This window comes from Diadema antillarum, unplaced genomic scaffold (assembly GCF_040938485.1).
Source record: "Diadema antillarum isolate AM-2024a unplaced genomic scaffold, OU_Dant_1.0 seq00001301_RagTag, whole genome shotgun sequence".
Lineage (NCBI taxonomy): Eukaryota > Metazoa > Echinodermata > Echinoidea > Diadematoida > Diadematidae > Diadema > Diadema antillarum.
This window is the reverse complement of record NW_027272079.1, coordinates 680,298-697,868: the sequence shown is the minus strand read 5'-3', so window position 1 is coordinate 697,868 and position 17,571 is coordinate 680,298. Positions and strand designations below refer to the sequence as shown.

The 17,571-nt window shown below is 40.6% G+C and overlaps 1 protein-coding gene across 1 annotated transcript in view; it reads left to right on the top strand.

The window, feature by feature from the left end:
- LOC139708105 (dynein axonemal heavy chain 3-like) overlaps positions 1-17,571 on the top strand; it is a 115,674-nt gene that overhangs the window by 36,266 nt on the left and 61,837 nt on the right. The window contains exons 16-27 of the mRNA XM_071620083.1: positions 1,012-1,243; positions 2,165-2,376; positions 3,333-3,424; positions 3,999-4,113; positions 4,652-4,768; positions 5,802-5,981; positions 7,199-7,335; positions 11,933-12,134; positions 13,677-13,883; positions 14,471-14,585; positions 16,317-16,515; positions 17,124-17,232. Coding sequence (XP_071476184.1) covers positions 1,012-1,243; positions 2,165-2,376; positions 3,333-3,424; positions 3,999-4,113; positions 4,652-4,768; positions 5,802-5,981; positions 7,199-7,335; positions 11,933-12,134; positions 13,677-13,883; positions 14,471-14,585; positions 16,317-16,515; positions 17,124-17,232 — 1,917 coding nt within the window. The remainder of the gene's footprint in view (positions 1-1,011; positions 1,244-2,164; positions 2,377-3,332; positions 3,425-3,998; positions 4,114-4,651; positions 4,769-5,801; positions 5,982-7,198; positions 7,336-11,932; positions 12,135-13,676; positions 13,884-14,470; positions 14,586-16,316; positions 16,516-17,123; positions 17,233-17,571) is intronic.

Below are 17,571 nucleotides of genomic sequence, written 5' to 3'. Positions count from 1 at the left end.
ACAAGAACTCAGCACACCCCCCCCCCCCCCCCCCCCCCCAAAAAAAAAAAAAAACAAAAAAAAAAAACACACCAAAAAACCAACATTCTTTGTGTTGATATAGCTAGTGGTGCAATGGCGGTATGTATTGTTCAGGCATATTCTTTATCATTATGTGAGGAGTGAGGTGAAATTAATTTGGTTTAGTTACAGGATATCTGTATCTACAGTTGTAGCTTTTCTCAATCTGTCTGCACTTACATGTATAACACATGATGAAAGTCACATAATTATGAATTAAGGAATGGGATGGGGGCTGTCAATGGGCATGTGCTTCAAATGATGATGGCAACATTTCATGCGTGCACTGTCTCGCCACATCAGTAAGTAGGAATATTTACACATCTTTCCTCAAATGCTACACTCCTGCCAACACCAGAAAAATGACGTTCCATTTATCGTGTATCTCCAGAAATGGCACATCTACACGTACACCACACTGATAAACAACACTGGTATTCACAAATTTGTCGTTAAATGCCGCCATGGTGATCAACACTGTAGTTTTCACTCACGTCTTTTCCTCAAATACCATACCCGAAACGCATCCATGCTGTGGATGAACGAATAACCCCTCAGGTGCTCCGGGGGACACAATATTTGCTCCTGCGACAATTGCTCCAGTCTTATTTTCTCCAAGGATATACAAATTTTGTAGGGTTAGGGTTAGGATTATGATATGGTTTTGGGTTTGATTTGACTTGAGGATTAGGATTAGGGTAGGGGTTAGGTAGGGGTTAGGGTAGTGGGTAGAATTCATGTTTGGCTCTGCATGCAGCTATTTCATGGGAGCAGTTGTCGCAGGAGCATAATTAAAGTCATTGAACCATGCCAGGGACTTTGAACAGCGTCTGCAATGTTGTGTGGTTTTTCTGTGTCAAACGGCACACATGTAGAGTTAAAAAAAGGGATAAAATATTTCACGGCATCTCTCTCTCCTTTCCCCTGCCATGCCACGGCCTCTCCTACCAGATGCTGAGCATGGATGAGATGAAGACCAACGTGGACAAGCTGTCCGAGCTGCAGCTGCAGCTGGAGGCGGCCCGGGACGAGCTGGAAGGGCTGAACAAGGAGGAGGAGCTGCTGGAATGGCAGCCCAGCCAGTTCCCCCAGCTCCAGCAGATGTTCCAGAACAAGCAGCCGTACGACAGCCTCTGGAATACTGCCCTCAACTTCCACACCAAGTACGAGGAGTGGCTGAATGGTGAGCAAATACTCTTCATATAAGCTCTTCTCTCTCTCCCTATCTCTCTCTCCCTCTCTTTCTCTTCCTCTTTCTCTTTCTCTGAGGTTTTTCTCTCTTTCTCTGACAGTGACCTGTAAAGTTTCTTTTAATGTAGTGGTACTCTTTTACAAGCTTTTCCATTTCTTTACTAGATTTTTGTCTGAAGAACATATTTGATGTAAGAACACAAATTTAGGCCAAGTTTTTGTTCTGATTATGCATTGGAAAGTGCCAGTGTTTGTTGAATATGATACACAGAAATTGGTGTCTGAAAATTGTACTGAAGTGAAAAAGACTGTCAGTAGTCTTTATTTATTATCACACGTGTGGGGTGTGTGTGTATGTGTGTGTGTGTGTGTGTGTGTGTGTGTGCGTGTGGTGTACTTCCCACTACTTTTATAACCCGTTGAGGACGAGTCCCGAGTATCCGAGTCCCGAGTATACCCGGGCAAGCGTCTATGGGAAATGCGTGTTGTAGCAAAATCAAACCGTCCTCAACGGGTTAAAGTAAATGACTGTGCTATTGATTCATGTTTTCAAGCTGTGCAGATGGTTGAGGCACTTCCGTGATACTTTCATTTTTAACTTTATTACCTCATTTCATTTAGCATTATTTTCAAATTGGCTGCAATAGAGTCAACATGAATTGTGTTAAACAAACAACACTATAGCTTGTCACTGTTATCCCCTTTTCAAGGCTGTTTTGAAATGGCAGTTGTTGAACCGGAGTGAGTTGATCTCTTTAAGTCCTTCAATGCCTCAGCATGGGGATCCTGCTTGGCATGCGAATGGAAGCCCAAAGATGCAGACATCCTCCCCATGTTGTCTACATTCTGTCCTCAGTATTTGACCTTTAACCTTACTGATCTCTCTCTCTCTCTCTCCTCTCTCTCTTCCCAGGCCCCTTCTTGGGTCTGAACGCCGAGGTGGTGACGGAGGATGTGGACTCCATGTTCCGCACCATGTACAAGCTCTCCCGCTCCTTTTCCGACCAGCAGGGCCCGCAGCGCATTGCCAACAACGTCAAGGGCAAGATCGACAAGTTCAAGCAGCACCTTCCGCTGCTGGGCATCATCTGCAATCCTGGCATCAGGGACCGCCACTGGGAGAGGGTAAGGATTAGATTATTCAGTTCTTAACCCGTTGAAGACGAGTCCCGAGTATACTAGGGCAGGCGTCTATGGGAAATGCGTGTTGTAGCAGAATCAGTCCGTCCTCAATGGGTTAACAACCCCAGCCTTTTTTATGACAGTGCTAAAGACAGCCATTTCTGATTACGTAATGGACACCTTTCTCATCTAACCTCAACTCTGGTTGCTGCATAAATTCTTTTTAGCAAAATTTGCAGACTCGCTTGTTGCTTTATCCACAGCATGAAAAACAAATATTAAAGAAAAAAAAAAACTTTATGTGCCCAGGTACTTGGCTTAACTTGCAAAGCTTTTTCATCAGTATTCAGTAAACAGAACTAGTAGTAAAGTTACTAGCAAGCCCATTGAGATGAAGCAGTGTGCCTCAGTCCAAAGGGAAGGCCGCGGTGACACAATAGAGATTAGGGGGATTAGGTAATCTCTGTATCATTGACAGGTACATTCCTGACATCCGTGCTGAACAGTGCAAAGAGTACTGCAGTGTGCATACCAATGGGTAGACGTAGCATAGTGAGGGTTTAAAAAAGATGATGATGCAATGCTGGATTGTTTGAAAGATACATGTATCAAAGCCCTTTAGTTTTGTGGGCATGGCTTTATACACCACCAAGTATGACTCTTGTGGGATATGTATCATATTTTGTAAGCACATATCTTCTACTACATTGTGCTCTATTTTGAAATGAGATGTTGGCTTATGTATACACACTGTTTCAAAGGCGATCGGAAATATGACTGTTCTTATTTTACCTCTTAGATTACTCCTTTGAGTATGTGTATCATCATTAGCATCAAGCCCCTTGTTTGAGCAGATACAATGACCTGCAATGTAACCCTTCACATTCAATATTATTTACATTATTATGATATTTCGTTGATATTTGACATTGGGTGTACCTTTACCTTCTCCTTTCTAGATGAGCAATATAGTTGGCTTTGAGCTGCAACCCAAAGAGGAAACATCTCTCCTTCACATGTTAGAACTTGGACTCTCCAAGTGGAGCGAGCAGTGAGTGTCCAATCTTCTCAGTCTACAGTTTGTTTGAAATGCCAGACACAGTCTGTGATGGAATGCTTGCAATCTCAAAAAAAAAAAGAAAAGAAAAAAAAAAGAGAGAACAGGAACAAACTATCAAACATTTCTCATGTATGCACAATTGTTTTTCCATGAAATGCAATGATTTCTAAATGTGTAGATTGTCTGCTACCTTTTCTTTTACTTCCTTGAAGCTCATTAAAGGATTGCACATGCCAAGTGATAATGGCAGCAAAGTTAAGAGAGAAAAATACAATACTACATTTTGTGATGATGATAAATATCCCTGAAAATAGGTGCATTCTCCTTTCGTAGTGAGAGATACATGTACTTAATGACCAATTGTAATATTTTCCTATTTCAATTGATTTCCTTCATCAAGACAATGTGAGTCCTAGCGTAAGCTGAAGATATTCCTCATATGAGGGCATGCAGGTTCAGTGAAAAATCTCTGGGACCGAAGTCATTCTTGGTAGTCGATGGAGTAAGCTTTCTCTGTGACCTTGCGTAACATGTTGCAAACATTAACTCCCTCAATCCCAAACAGACTGGAGGAGGTTGGAGCTGCAGCCAGCAAGGAGTACTCGCTGGAGAAAGCCATGGAGAAGATGAAATTTGAGTGGAAGGATATCGAATTTGAATTCACTCCATACCGAGACTCGGTGAGTCATTCTCAAGTACAGCCACATGCATTGAAACTTAGATAGGATGTAAACTTACTGGAAACCAATGTCCTTTTCATTTAATTTGTTGCTTTAACAAATAATTTGTGCCTTATTCATTTATTTGTTGTTTAAAGAAATAATTTGTCTCCAGGCTTCACTTGATTTGCTCATTGATGAACTGCCTCATGCCATTCAGTCAACATTCGTTCAAATATAGTCGTGTGAAACCAAAAATTCTCTCCAAGACACGTGAAGCTCTGATGGAAAATACTTTCATTTCTCACTGCTAGCCCAGAAAGTAGTGAAAGTACTCTAGGACTTGTGATAGCTTGCAAATTGTCATACTGCTATTGAATTTTTAAATATGGTAGGTGTTCAGAGAAACATGATCTCCTTCAAAGTTACTTTCTGTTCAGCGCAGTGTCCACGCAATGTTCACTTTTCACGTAGGCTGCTGAGTTCAATGTCTTCTTGATTAGCAGCAACTGTCGGGAATGATGCAACATCTTCTTCTACCGTTTATCTTTTCATCCAGGGCGTGTCCATCCTCTCGAGTGTGGATGACATCCAGCTTATCCTGGATGACCACATCGTCAAGGTGCAGACCATGAGGGGATCCCCCTTTGTCAAACCCTTTGAGAACGAAGTCAGGGTGAGTCCATGCCCCCCCCCCCCTTCCTCCTCCCCCATGTCCTTCCCAGCTGATTGCTTGCATTGATGAACACTGGCAAAGCCTGACTATCTATGTGATACAATCCAATAATTAAAAAACAGATGAATGAATATCCCGTGTACCAGGTTGGTGTGGAAAGCAAATCATGCTTGTTAGATCAGGGCCCCGTTTCATAAAACTTGTTACCATTGACAAATTGTTATAGTTGTGACAAGCTACTGGAATCCTTGCATCTGATTGGCTGAGAGCAAATTTGTCTTAGATATGTGGCAGTTGCCACTGATAACAAGTTTTATGAAATGTGACCCAGAAGTGTGACCATTTGTGTAACTGTAAGGAGTTTTAGAATTAATATGAACAAAGTTGCAAGGTGTGTAAATCTAATCTAATCATGTGCATTGACATATTTCTAGGTACAAATTTGTATATCTCAGCCTTCTTGGTGTGAATGGAATTTTCGTCTGTCTCTCTTTTTCAGTAGCGAGATTGTTCTGGGGCAGGAAAAGAGAAAACTGTTCCACTTGTGATATGGATGAGAGCGAAAGATATTTCTGTGATAAGATAGAAAATTATGTTTTGCAAAGTAAGAAGGGAAAACATGGAAGTGTCCTTTTGTAATTTCAGTGATACTAATACACCTGTACAATGTTCCTGTTGAATGGGAGTATTCCTATTAGGAAAAGAAGCTTTGTTCAACCTTGTGTTTCTATTTATGTCAACACCTGGTAAGAGTGGTGCATGGGAGAGAGGTAAAATATCCAAATTTTTCCATTTCTTCCCTCCAGTTATTCCTATTTCCTAAATTTTAGGCTTGGTGGGTATGGTCGTTGAGATTGAGATAATGATAGATATGATAGTAGATATCATATTCGTATTATTCACAATGAGTTATGATAATGATGATGGTGATAATGATGATGATATCATGACTATCATCGTCTCTTTCCCTCCCCCCCCCCCATCTCCTCCCCTCTTCCAAATTTTTCTTTTCCCCCGTAACCCCTCTCTCCAGGAGTGGGAGGAGAAGTTGGTGACCATGCAGGACATTCTGGACTCCTGGCTCAAGTGCCAGGCCACCTGGCTCTACCTGGAGCCCATCTTCAGCTCGGAGGACATCATCGCCCAGATGCCGGAGGAAGGCCGCAAGTTTGGCATCGTGGACAGCTACTGGAGGGACATCATGACAGAGGCGGTGAGTGGGAAATCTTTCTCAAGGACAGAGTTGCACAGCAAATGTGAGCCTCTTGTTCTACTAGTCATAGGTTGAGAGATGCCAACTCTTTCTTTTTTGCAGTGTTTCAAATATATGTTCTGTAAAACATGATATTTTTACGGCATGAAATTTTTTTGAATTGGAGCTGATGGCCTTATTCGCAGCATGAAATATTTCCTCTAACATTCAGTGCATATAGTGTAGACAAGATCTTTAGCGTGCATTTTAATTTTGCGAAACTTGGATCTCGCAAAATTCGCGAAATTGAAATGCATGCGAACATTCCTTATTTTACAGTATTCATATATTATTATTTTTTTGTTTATGCCAAACATACTGCAGGTTTCTTGGAAATGCTGCCTTTCCAAAGAATTGTAATATTACACATGTCCATTGCTGGAGAGGTAAAAATAGTGTGTTTACACCAAAAATCACCTTTTTCATTCATCAGAATACTGCAATGCTATTTACAAGAGTTGCATCTCTGCAGGTTCAGCTTTACAGTATATGCAAGACTGATGTAGTTATTGCTGATTCTACTGATACAATGTACTGAGACCTGTCAGTCAAACATTGTATTGTATTTTATTGTATTTTCTAGATTTAAATGTTATAAGTGGAATTCACTCTAACATGCTCTCAGAGATACATTGTAGATTCGAAACCATCACATCACATTTTCAATGGTTACTAACTATGTGCATGTTCAAAGCAAGTTCTGAAAAGAGAAAACATGCGTTGTTTGGACAACCACTTGAGAAGTTTGTGTTGAGTTGTTTTTACCAGTACAATTTAAAAACAGAGAAACTATAGAACGGAAATAGATCATGACTATTTATGCAAAGAACTGGTAATGTGTGTTAAGTAATGTAATTCAAGGGAGATCGATGCTACATGTACATGAAATCATTTTTTTTTTCCCTACCTTAGAAATTTTGTCAAATGTCATTCTTTTGTATTGTGTTTTGTTGAATCTATTTTGATTTTGAGAGGATGAAATGATTTAGATCTGTCAGCCCTGCCCGAATGTGATTTATGATTAAGATCTGCCACACAATTGCAGAATAAAGATGATGCTCGAGATTATGCTGTGTTTGTTACTGCTGATGAGGGTGGTAATAATTGTCATGGCATTCCAAGCCTGTAAACACAGCTGTGATTATTAAATACATTGTCGTTCACCTTCTGACCCTCAGGTGAAAGACACCAAGGCCCTGGTGTGTACTGGCCAGCCCAACATGCTGGGCAGGCTCCAGGAGTCCAACGTCCTCCTCGAAGAGATTCAGAAGGGACTCAACGACTACCTGGAGAAGAAGCGACTCTACTTCCCAAGGTATGCATTTCTGCCAGCAACAAGACTTAGCTTTGTCTGTACTCTGTCATGATTTCATCTGACTTCTACCCTGACACCCCCCCCCCCCCAAGAGTTTGCAAGTTTTTCCAAAATTAAGGAATCTGTAAAAATCTTCTTCTCTAGAACCAGAAGTGATAGAGCTAAGTTAATACTATGAGTTAGTACATTGATGACTGTAGTTTCAAGTTTGTTCATGGCAGAATCAGGGGTGCCCCCCTTGGGACCCAGGGGAGGGGGTGGGGAAGGGTTCTAATGGGGCCTAAATTGTACATTTTCATCGTCTTCTTGAGAACCCCATGACCCATTTTCACCAAACTTGGTAGGTAGCATCCCTAGGGGGTTAGGAAATCAATTTGTTAAAATGGGCACCATGCCCCACCCAGGGGGCCCCCAGGGGGCCCAAACCCCCCAAAATTAAGGAATATCTGCAAAAATCTTCTTCTCTAGAACCAGAAGTGATAGAGCTAAGTTAATACTATGAGTTAGTACATTGATGACTGTAGTTTCAAGTTTGTTCATGGCAGAATCAGGGGTGCCCCCCTTGGGACCCAGGGGAGGGGGTGAGGAGGGGTCCTAATGGGGCCTAAATTGTACATTTTTATCTTCTTCTTGAGAACCCCATGACCTATTTTCACCAAACTTGGCAGGTAGCATCCCTAGGGGGTTAGGATCTCAATTTGTTAAAATGGGCACCATGCCCCACCCAGGGGGCCCCCAGGGGTCCCAAATCCCCCAAATGAAGGAATCTTTATAAATCTTCTCTAGAATCAGAAGTTATATATAGAGCTGAGATAATACTATGAGTGAGTACATTAATGACTGTAGTTTCAAGTTTGTTCATAGGAGATCCAGGGGTGCCCCTCTTGGGTAGGGGGGGGGGGGGGGGTGGTGGTTGGAAGGGTCCAAATGGAGGCCTGAATTGTACATTTTCATCTTCTTCCTGAAAACCTCATGATGGATTTTTGTCAAACTTGGCAGGTAGCATCCCTAGGGGGTCAGGATCTCAATTTATCAAAATGGGCACCATGCCCCACCCAGAGGGCCCCAGGGGGCCCCAATCCCCCCAAATTAAGGAATCTTAAAAAATCAAATTTTGGTAGAGCTGTGAATAATTTAGATTAGTGACTGCGTGAAAGGTGAACTTGCGATACTCAGGTGAGCGCTAGACCCGCGGGTCTCTTGTTGTTTAAGCAGCCAGAAGGAAAGAAAAAACTAAAAATCATGATAAATGAGCTCAATCAAGTGGTTATCTCTTCCGCCCCTCTCATCTACAGGAAATAGCACTTGTAGTGTTGTGATATATCAGTTTCAAGCTCAGTTACATTGATCCGTTATCAAAACGTGAGAAAGAGTTTAAAAATTTGGATGATGAGGAAGCAGATATGAACAACTGATATAGAATTACCCCGGGTGTGTTTCTCAGATTGAATTGATACAACTGTACTTGTATTTTTAAGATTGAATTGGTGTAAACAATACCTCCTAGAGCTCAAATTGCTGAGTAGTTCTTAAGTTTTTTCACCCCTGAATAACTAATGGCCAGCTCTAAATGTAACTGGTGAGCTTGATATATATATATATATATATATATATATTTTTTTTTTTTTTTTTTTTTTTTTTTTCATGATTCTAGCAGATATCATTTCTGGCCCAGCTAAAGAATAAACATGCAGGCATGCTGTTCATAAGATATGCCAGTACTTTCATTTAGTGAGGAAAGAATACAAAGAAAACAAAACAGGATTTGTACAAGGTAATACCTTTTATCAACTCTTGCATTTCCTGTTTTCGTTGAAGCAGCTTAACTGCTAATGAGCTAATCATTCAATATGTAAATATTGTGCACAGTCACTCAAATCAAGGTCAGACATGCTTGTATATAATGCTACATTTTCCCTTTAGCAAGCATCTGTCCATGTGCCGGCTCATGACCTTCCTGCCAGCTTTATTATTCTTGCAAATGATGGCCACCACTTAGTTTCTGGTAGAGTAGGTGACTCAGTGCAATAACAAAGAGAGCAGATCCTCTGATGGAGTACTGTTCAAGTCAAGTGTGAAAATACATTCCAAATTTGAAAATGTATATTCCCTCCTTGCCTTAAGTGGAAAAGTCATTGTCTAAGTGTATGATAGATTTACCATGCAAGTGCTGTAGTGCAAGCATCTTGCCTATTAAAGCGGAACTGCTTTGGTTGCCCCTTGTTGCTTGGCAAATGGAGGGTGTTGTATTCTGCAGCAGACCGCACCCAGTGCTCTTAGCTGTCTGTAGTTTGGCAGGCAAATTCTTGGATGCACAGAGATCAATCATATCAGTCAAACAAAAAAAAAAAAACAAAGAAGAAATCCACAGTAGGTGTATGAACATTCTACCATACAAATATGGTAACTGTTATGACTGATTGCAAATGAGGATAATACTGCTTCCATCTTTTTTTATTTTTTCATTTTTTTTTTGGTAAAGTTATTGAGTCAGCGATCTTTGTTTTGTTGTTGTTGTTGTTGTTCTTTTTTACAGTAGCAATGATAAAACACCATCTCAAAGACTGGAATAAAATCATCCTAGGCAGTTTATAAACACAAAATAAAGAATTTTAGAGGCCTCCTCATGTAATCAGTAAACTTCCACTTACTTTTGTTTTCCTGAGCAGGCAGTTGTAGTTTCAGATCATCTTTTCATTCTATGCAAAGACATTATTTTTGAAGGTCTCCTCTATCATAAATATGTATTCTTTTTTTTCATATTTCCTTTTTTTTTGTGCACTTCAATTTGAACAACTACAACAAAAACAACAAGCCATTTTGCGTGGTCGGCACTTCTTAAGACACTTCTTTTAGTTTTATACTGGCAATGAGAGGGGACAACTCATAAATCAAAAGTGCAAGAGCATAATTCTTGGAATGTGTTGTAAAGTGGGAAGACAAGAAGTTGGTAAGAGTATGAAAGGAAATGTTTGCGACATTTCCACTTGATATATGAGTGATGTTTCAAGAGCACTGAATGTATTCAGGCATTTCATTTTGTTTTCTATTCTGTCTGTTACTGGTCAGTGAGAAAGAAACTCTTACTTTTTTGTTGTTGTTGTTGTAACCCTCAGGCTTTTGCCATTGCAGAGAATATCAAGCAAGGGATAATTTTCAAGGAAATGGTTGTGGATGATGATTAAGTGAAATTCCTGAGTGATTTTGGATATAATGGGAAATAGGGCAAATGTAAGAACGCAACGTATTTACTTTAAACCGTGCTTTGCATTGATTGTGTGTGATATAAAGACATCAGAGTATCATGAGTCTTAACAGTATGTTTCATCAAGTGTCATTACCAGCCATTTTGAAGAAAGTGCATGTCATTTTCTTCTGATCTTTTTCTTTTTTCTTTTAATCAAATAATGATTCAGTATTAGGAATTCATGCACATACAGTACTTAGTATATACATAATTTTATGGGTCAGTAATACTTGGCTTGCCTTATGGATACCTTTGTTTCTTGTATCTCATACATTTGTCAGAATGTCAGTATGTATTTTATCACTGACTATAAAAGAGGAAATTAAAATCCTCTCTATCAAAAGGTGTGAAAGTGCAAGTAAATTCATTGCTTTATATCCCACACATTAATTTGTTTGCGGCTTCGATGAATTTGCATGTTTTGCCATCACACTATGTTTCGCTTGATTAATGTAAAACCAGAAATATTTGCGGCATGAAATTTCTGCGAATTGGAGCCGACGGCCTTTTTCACAGAATTGAAGGGATGGTACAGTATTGGTGGAAATGAGAATTGGGCTTTTAACTTTTTTGCGAGATACCAAGAAAACACTTATGAAATAGAACAGAGCATACCATTTTAAGAGGAATTCAAAGTTTGTTTGATGAAAATCGGATTTGGAATGACTGAAACATCCAAAACAAAGTAAAACAAAGCGATTGTAATAAAAGGTGGGTCACACACTGTATTATAATCGCTCTGTTTGGGATATTTCAGCCATTTCAAAACCAATTTTCATCGAAAAAAATGTTGAATTCCTCATGGAATGACATGCTCTTCATATTTCATAAGAGGTTTGTCATTATCTGACCAAAAAATGTTAGAAACCTGAAATTAGGTTAGCATGCCTGTGCAGTGACGGGGTGATCGTTAACAATCGCCCTGTCACTTTACAGGCATGATATCCATGAAACATTAAACTGCACATTACTTGAATATGAGACCATTCTGAAGCAAATAAATTTCACACAGCAATAGATATACATGTATAATGTACTCTTAAATGAATCCCACAAGGATTTGAACAATCATCCCCCAGCATTCCCACTGATTCCCACTGATCAGCTAGTAAAGTTACTGGCCATCCCCTTTAACCAAAACTGTACGATCCCTTTAAACTTTTGTGAATTGGAGACTAGCATTCAGTGCATTACACATAAACAAAACTTTCGCATGCGCTTTATTTTCACCAATCTTGGCACCGGGCAAAATTTGCGAAAGTTTGATGCGCATGAAAATTTATGGTTTATAGAAGTCACTGGACATTCATGAGTGTGATGCTGCTCATTCCCCCCACCACCCCCCCCCAGATTCTTCTTCCTCTCCAACGACGAGCTGCTGGAGATCCTGTCGGAAACCAAGGATCCGCTGCGGGTCCAGCCTCACCTCAAGAAGTGCTTTGAAGGCATCGCCAGCCTGGAGTTCACCGAGCAGCAGGAGATTGTCGGCATGATCAGCGCTGAGAAGGAAGTCGTTCCCTTTGCCACTAAGGTCTATCCCGCCAAAGCCAGGGTAGGTTTACAAAACAAAACAAAAACATTTCCTCATATCTTCTTGTTCTTCAATTCATGATCCATCACACCAAAGGCCATTCCACACACAAATATTCCAACTCCATTTTAAATCTATTCAGAGTTTTCTGCATTTAACATTTTTTTTTTCCAACTATTCAAAAACAAAAAGACATATATACAATGGGTACATTCAAACATGTCAATGTAATTCAAATTACATGTGCAACAGTCTGATATTAAACAGAAGTGTAAGATGTACTGATTTTGAGCTATTCAGCCTCTAGGGAGAAGCCTTCTAGGGAGAAGCCTTGACAGGTCAATGGCCTTTGCTTCTTCCTCCACACCCTGTATTGCATATGATTGACATGTTGTCCTGTATTGTTCATTCTTTTTTTAACTAGTTGTGCAAGTTGTGGAAATATATGAAATGAAATGAAATGAAATGAAATAGGTGAATAAATGGTGATCGAACTGACTTGTGGTAGAATGTATTGATGTGATAGTGTGATTGATAGCAGTGTAAATACCAGGCCCTTATCTCCCACTAAGGCATTGTGCTTGGCATATTGCCAGGCATCTGTCAATTCTTTGAATTGCTATCGATCCCATTGTTACTCAGATATTAACAAGGCACCCATGAGAGTAGTTTTGTTGGTAGTCACTTTTGTTCGTAGGCGTAGAAATAAACAGGGCATCACTACTTTTGATGTGTTTGTTGTGTGGAAAATGAAACTGACACAACAAAGCGAAACAACAATGGACAATGGTGGCAAGTAATCTGATACAAATAAAGCTTACAAATGTAACCTTTAAGCACTTTTCAGAGGGCCATCAATGTGCTCAAATGGGATTTTGACTTGGATCACGCAAAGTGCACATGGTAAATTCAGACCCTTATCACCCAGGTTTTTATGAATTTTTGAGAAGTCCATGTGGACATCAAAATGAGATAGTGTATGCTGCATAAAATGCATGATGAGTGATTTGTAAGCCTCTTCCATTTATTTTGAACAAATCATAATTCAGCTGGTCATCCTTTTATTATTCAATGTGCCCACCAACTTTCAGCCACTGTTAATAGAATGAGTTGATCCTTCAGCACCGTATTCAGAGGATAATATGGTTTGTAGCGTGCAGGATCAAGGGTCAATAGTAAATCCCTCCGCTTAGATGGAAAGAATCTGCTGGCAATACTCTTTGGATTTTGTGATTCTTGTTTTTTTTCTATTCATTTTTTTTTCTCTTGATTTTTTAGTTTGTTGTTCTCTTGAAGATTGGAAAGGGGGGTTCCTCCCCAGGTTCCACAACCCTTGCTATTTATTACTACACTAAATTTAACACTTGTAGACACCAGCAAAAGCCCTATGAATGGGCAAAACAAGTGAATCTTGGACTTCAGAGAAATAACCCAATGATGGTATCGGTCGTATTTACATGACGGTCTGCCAAGATTAACAAGCACGAGATGCTGTCTGTTTCTGTATTGTTTGAAAACGTGAACATGGTGAAAAATAATTCTTGCATGTATGTGTTCCATCAGGGCATGGTGGAGAAATGGCTCGTCCAGGTCGAGGAGGTCATGATCTCCAGCGTCACCAAAGTGTGCAAGGACGGCACGGCGGCCTACGCTGCCAACCCCCGCAACAAGTGGGTGCTGGAGTGGCCAGGCCAGGTGGTGCTCTGCGTCTCCCAGATCTACTGGACGGACGAGGTGGCCAAGGCTATCAAGGAGCCCGGTGGACTGAAGGTGAGTCACTAGCCTCTTCCTCCCCCCTCCCCCCCGATCCCCCACCTACAGAGGGCATCGTTTTAATCGTAGGAGCCAGAAGAATTTGTAGCCTGTCATACATTGAGTTGGCCTTATTTGGTGTCAAATGGGTGTCATGATCATTCCCAAAATGGAATGTTGATGTGAACGTGCTTGCTTTCTTGTTTCTCAATATGGGAGACATGATCAATAACCCCTCATTCCACAATACTTTGGTAGAGGTAAAGTTATGTGTTGAAGTCCTGTATGTCTAGTGTAACAACATGCCACTTTAGTTGATGCATCACCTCTGTGCAGTTTGTTGAATGCATTGTCGGGCACTGACTCATGACTACTGAGGATGTTTCCTGTAATTTGTAATTCTTTGAAACTCTTTGCAATGCTATAGCAGCTGTATTGCATGCTTGATTATACCCAAACAGCGCAATCTCAACATACTCGGGTACTGGAGACAAGACTAAGAATTTAATCATTCCTTTTAGAGCTACAGATATGCAACTCTGAAGGTGTTATGTAGATTTGCACCATTATCACTCTTTTTCTCTGCCCTCTCTTTCCATCTGTAGAGGTACACTGAGCAAAGTAACGGCCAACTGAAGCAGATTGTAGACTTGGTCAGAGGCAAGCTGGAGAAGGGCAACCGAGTCACTCTTGGGGCTCTCACAGTTATTGATGTTCATGGTAAGGCTGGATAACAATACCAGTATTCGACTGATGAGATGAAGTAAAGGTCTTGTAGGCAGTTTCAGCATTTTTGTCAAAGTGTATTGATTTCCACAATGCCATGATGATTATCTTAAACCCATATCATTTATGTGTAATTCAATAGCTGGTATTGATGAATGTAAATGACGTAAATAATTCAAATCATTAGTAAAGTTCGTTGATTTCTTTTCTTACGTAGTTGGGTAGGTACTTCAACACCGCACATGCTAAATGACTTTCTGTAGAGTATTAATACCCCCGCCAAACAAAGTTTGAAGGGGGTATATACATTGTAGGAATCAGCAGACGGTCGGTCGGGCGGTCGGTCGGTCGGGCGGGCGGGCGGTCGGTCGGGCGGTCAGGCGGTCGGTCGGGCGGTCGGTCCGTTGCAAATCTTGCGTCGCGAACTACTTCCTCAGTTTTCAACCGATTCCCATAAAACTTGGCACAGATGTGTGCCTTGGGTTGTAGATGTGCAAGACGTATTTTTTGACAGTACCCAAAAGTACGTTGCCATGGTAACGGCATATTATGGGCAAAAATGGGTACAAATCTTGCGTCGCGAACTACTTCTTCAGTTTTCAACCGATTCCCATAAAACTTGGCACAGATGTGTGCCTTGGGTTGTAGATGTGCAAGACGTATTTTTTGACAGTACCCAAAAGTACATTGCCATGGTAACGGCATATTATGGGCAAAAATGGGTACAAATCTTGCGTCGCGAACTACTTCCTCAGTTTTCAACCGATTCCCATAAAACTTGGCACAGATGTGTGCCTTGGGTTGTAGATGTGCAAGACGTATTTTTTGACAGTACCCAAAAGTACGTTGCCATGGTAACGGCATATTATGGGCAAAAATGGGTACAAATCTTGCGTCGCGAACTCCTCCCACAGTTTTTGATAATTTTTTATGAAATTAGGTACAGATGTTCATCTGAATATGTTAATGTGCAAGACACATATTTCCGCAGTGGCAAAAAGTGCGTTGCCATGGTAACGGCATGTTATTGGTAAAATATAGGGCAAAATGCTTCATGGCAAAACTGCTTCTTCAGTGTTCTTCCAATTCTCATGGAATCGTATTGAATGTTTGTCTTAGGATATAGGTCAGCATGACACATTTCTTGACAGTGACAAAAAGTATGTTGCCATGGTAACAGCTCACATATTATGAGCCAAAATGATGGAAAATTTTGTGTTGCAAACTACTTCCTCAGTTTTTGCCCAATTTCCATGAAACTTGGTACAGATGTGTGCCTTTAGTTGTAGATGTGCAAGACGCATTTTTCGACAGTACCCGAAAGTACGTTGCCATGGTAACGGCATATTAATGGCAGAAGATCAAGGAAAGATCTTGCGGATTTAACTACTTCCTCAGTTTTTTGACCAAAGCTTATGAAATGTTGTTTTGACCAAAGCTTATGAAATGTTGTTTGCCGGGGGTATAACCAGTCGCTGTAGCGACATTTCTAGTTATCTCTAGGTACATGCCATATGTAATTTAGATTATTTTCCACACATACAATTTATCTTTTAGTGATTACCATTTGTAAGATCCTTTACTGTCTGTGATCAAATTGTCTTGAATTAGGACACTCATTAAGCGAAAGAAAAAAGACATGCTCTTTGACACCTGTGCAGGATGTTGCTATTTGGATGTACATGTTTATGCTCCTGTATGTGCGTGGTCTCCTCTCTCTTGTAGCACGCGATGTTGTGCAAAACCTGGATGAGCTTGGGGTCGAAAGCACCAACGACTTCAACTGGATCAGCCAGCTCCGTTACTACTTCAACGGCGAGATCGTCCACGTCCACATGATCACGACAGAGCTGCCGTATGGATATGAGTATCTGGGCAATTCAGGGCGTCTGGTCATCACCCCACTGACAGACAGATGTTACAGGTGAGGACTCCTTTTACTGTGAAAAAAAAAATACTCGTGTGCTGTTATCATGTGCCAATGGGACAAGCTCAAAAGCATAAGCCCATAAGACATGAGGTGAAGTTTAACCAGGCATTGGCCTTTTGTGGAGAATCTAATGGTGTCTCATACTGTCCTGCAAAGGTTCATCTAGTTATTATGTAAATTGTCTCCATGTACATGTATATCTGGAGAAGTCTGAACATTGTCTCATCCTGTGTATTCACAAGCAAACATATGGCATAGGTAGCATATACTGTTAGACAGATTACATACAGTGTGGCTCTGGTATATAAGTAAACATTTTGAACATATGCATATCATTTCTGCATGTTTATGTATATGTGTATAATTATGTATATTTGATGTGTGTGTGTGGATTTAGGCCTATGTTTGATATGTGTGTGCATGCTTGTATTTTTGTTTGTAAAGATATAGTATATGAGTGTATGTTTGTGTAATTGTATGTGATGTCCATACTTTTTATTCATGCATGTGCATGTACATTGTAAATAAGCATTCTTGATAGAATGCACAGTATGGGATTGTAAGACCATGGGGTGAAAGTTTTGTTGTTGTCATCTTCCCAGAACTCTGATGGGTGCCTTGAAACTAAATCTGGGTGGGGCCCCAGAGGGACCAGCCGGCACTGGGAAGACAGAGACCAGCAAGGATCTGGCCAAGGCTGTGGCCAAACAGGTCAGTTTTGCCAGGAACCCATTATTGGCCCAAATTCATGAAGGTGGCACAATTTTGTCCATGGTTTAAACCATTGACAAAGACCATGGGGCGCCAAGTATCGCATGGAATATTTTGTTATGAAATCAGTCATTTCGTCGATGAAGTGATGATTTTGTAACGAAATGAACCTTTCGTCCACGAAATGATAATTTTTGTTAACGAAATGGTCATTTCGTCGATGAAGTAACTGATTTCGTAACGAAATATTTTGTGACAATTGGCGCCCCATGGTCTTTGTCCGTGGTTTAAACCATGGACAAGATTGTACCACCTTTGTGAATTTGGGTCATTGTTTAT